At 32.3% G+C, this 2,762-nt stretch overlaps 1 protein-coding gene across 1 annotated transcript; it reads right to left on the minus strand.

Annotated features, from left to right (window-relative positions):
* Positions 971-2,515, minus strand: LOC109239815 (protein RADIALIS-like 3). The gene is made up of 2 exons (XM_019406410.1): positions 2,159-2,515; positions 971-1,240 (listed from the first exon to the last, which is right to left on the minus strand). Exons 1-2 carry the CDS (start codon positions 2,419-2,421, stop codon positions 1,213-1,215), a joined length of 291 nt encoding a protein of 96 aa, XP_019261955.1. The 5' UTR covers positions 2,422-2,515; the 3' UTR covers positions 971-1,212.

A 2,762-nucleotide genomic window follows, 5' to 3' on the forward strand; every position in this document is an offset into this window, starting at 1 on the left:
AATACTAGAAAATAATTTTCCGGAAACAAAATTTCACTCACCAACCAAACAAAGGGAAAATAAGTGATAAAACAACTCATTTTCTACAAAAACATTTTCCATAAAAAACATTTTCCTTCGTACCAAACACACCCTAAGTTCTTTACAATTTGCGCGCTGCTATATGTTAGTACTACAAACATCGTAACATGTATATGCTAAATCCATTTCGTACAAGGATATCATGTAAAGTGGAGTAACAAATATCAAGGATATTCAGAAATACAATACTGCAATAATACTAGATAAAAAAATCATGACAAATGGATAAATTCTTTCATGATCTCTCTATCGCCGTTCCTAATCCTATCTGATTTGGATAATATAGAGATAGAGATAGTGATAGTGTTTATACTTCATAGGTATGGAGAAGAGCTGAAGGGAGTAATTTATTACTAGTAATATATGCCAAACAGTCACATCAAGGCCATCATCATACTACCTTTTGCATATCAACTTTTTGTGTCTTTTTCCACTTCCCTTTAATTTGACTTCCAAATGCAAAGCAATATATGATCATGAGAACGTACTTATAAATAACGCGAACATTTCCTTTATCATTTCCAAATATTATAATCATGATTCTTAAATGTGAGTAGGTATAGCTTAAAAAGGAAAATAAATTCACAAATCAAAAGTACCATTTGAACGTGTAGTGATCTTAGATGTGTCATAGTGTAATATTTGTATGATTATATATAAGAGCATGTTACTAAAAATGAAATAAGAAAAGAAGAATTCATTCTTTTGTGAGAAAGTAAAAAGAAAAGAGTATATAAAATGGACAGGAACAAACGGACTATAATGCAAGAACTAAATCAGTTCTATTAAATAATTGCGATGAACAAAATCATAAAACCCTAGAAGAAAACATGGCGGTACTCGACATTTTATGAGGTAATTTGCTAATTTCTTTTGAAGATTGAAACACTGAAACAACTATTGCACAGGATAGAATGACATGAGAGATTCATACGATTCATTAATACATAAGATAGGGTCGTAGTACAATGCAATAAAACATATAGGTATTAAAGTACCAGACAGCACTATTTTACAAAAGGAGAAAGTACAAATTTCCACAGTAATTTTAAGGACATCTTCTTCTTTTTTCATACACTTGCCTTGCTAGGTAACGATATCCAGCTTAATATCTTCTTATCAACATCCTCACTAGTGCAGGTTCAGATACCTCAGAAGCCTATTCAAGAATTACAAAAGAAAGTAATATTAGCTAACATTTATATATAGTATCCATCAAAGAGAGAAAGACTCGAATGGTTTAAGTCGTTACGTGCTTAATAATGAGACCAGTTAGAATATTTTACATGCAAACGGCCGGGATCACAATAAAGAACATGTACTTATTTAAGTTCTGTCAAGATATTTGCAGTACTTTCTATAGAGGTAAGTTCTATTAGAAGTTTAATATGTATTAGTTCTATTATATTCAGATATAGTTAATCACTTCGGATAGAATTTTACTCTCTCAAATGTATCCTAGGCATACTAGACCTATAGTATCAACCATGTGTTGAAAGAGAGGATTAATCCTCTAACCATTAGAGTTGCATAAACTGAATTTTTTAATATATTACATTAACAACTAATAGACTTTATATTAATCTCAATTAATTAGTATTGCGGACACTGTTTATTTTTAAATTTTTTTTTTCAAGAATTGAAGGTATTTTAATTGGAATAGGGTAGATAGGGATACATGCGGTAACTTTCAAACTTGTGGCGCGTCACTCCATCACTTTTGGCCATTTTTATTGCTTCTACCACGGCTATTTGTTTATGAAAATTTGTTACTGAATCTCGAAAAATAAGGCAAGAGTTTAAGTTTTATGTACGAATAATATAAGAAGTGATTATAAAATAAGGTTAATTAAAAGAAATTACAGCTAATTATATTTTGTATGCATTTATGTGTAGGCTAAAATAAATTAACATGCTGATAGTGCAAAACCTAAATGAATGGATTAGGTTTTAGTATTGTACTAATTGCTGAACTGTGCTACCAATCTAATTTAAAAGCTTAAACTATTTCAGAGAACGCTCTTTTATTTACTTAATTACGTATTAAACTAGGTTTAATACTAGGTTTAGTACGTACCTTTGTTCTTCATCGGCTGCAACTCCAGTGTTGCCACCATTCGTGTAAGTAGGAAGAGGAACAAGGCCAGATTCAATGCGCCTGAGATCCTCAATAAGGATTTCATAGTGTCGTTTGATTTCGTCGACCGATTTTCCACCACCAACAGCCCTAGCCACATTTTGCCAGCGGTCAGGAGTGTCCTTATCAAACTGTGCTAAAGCTCTTTCGAACAACTTGTTTTGCTGCGGAGTCCATGAATTTCTAATAGAGTTTGATGCCATATTATTGACTTGTAGAAGTTTTTAAAAAGTAAAAAAAAAAAAAAGAAGAAAGGAATAGGGTTATGGGTGATTGAAAAAAGGATGGCCAATTTTGATGTTTATAAAGAGGTAAGGAATTATGATTTATGAGGGGTTAAAGGGGGAATAGAGTCAATTGGAGAAGAATCTAAATTTGGCTTAAAGTCGGGAGAGAGTGACTCGTCTCCTTTGGAACCACAAGAGCTGCTGCAGTGCAGTGGACGAGAATCTCTCTCTCTCTCTCTCTCTCTCTCTCTCTCTCTCTCTCTAGACTAAGTTAAGTTTCTTTAACGTAAATCATAGTTGTTGCAGTAAAAATACCA

This window comes from Nicotiana attenuata, chromosome 1 (assembly GCF_001879085.1).
Source record: "Nicotiana attenuata strain UT chromosome 1, NIATTr2, whole genome shotgun sequence".
NCBI classification, from domain to species: Eukaryota; Viridiplantae; Streptophyta; class Magnoliopsida; order Solanales; family Solanaceae; genus Nicotiana; species Nicotiana attenuata.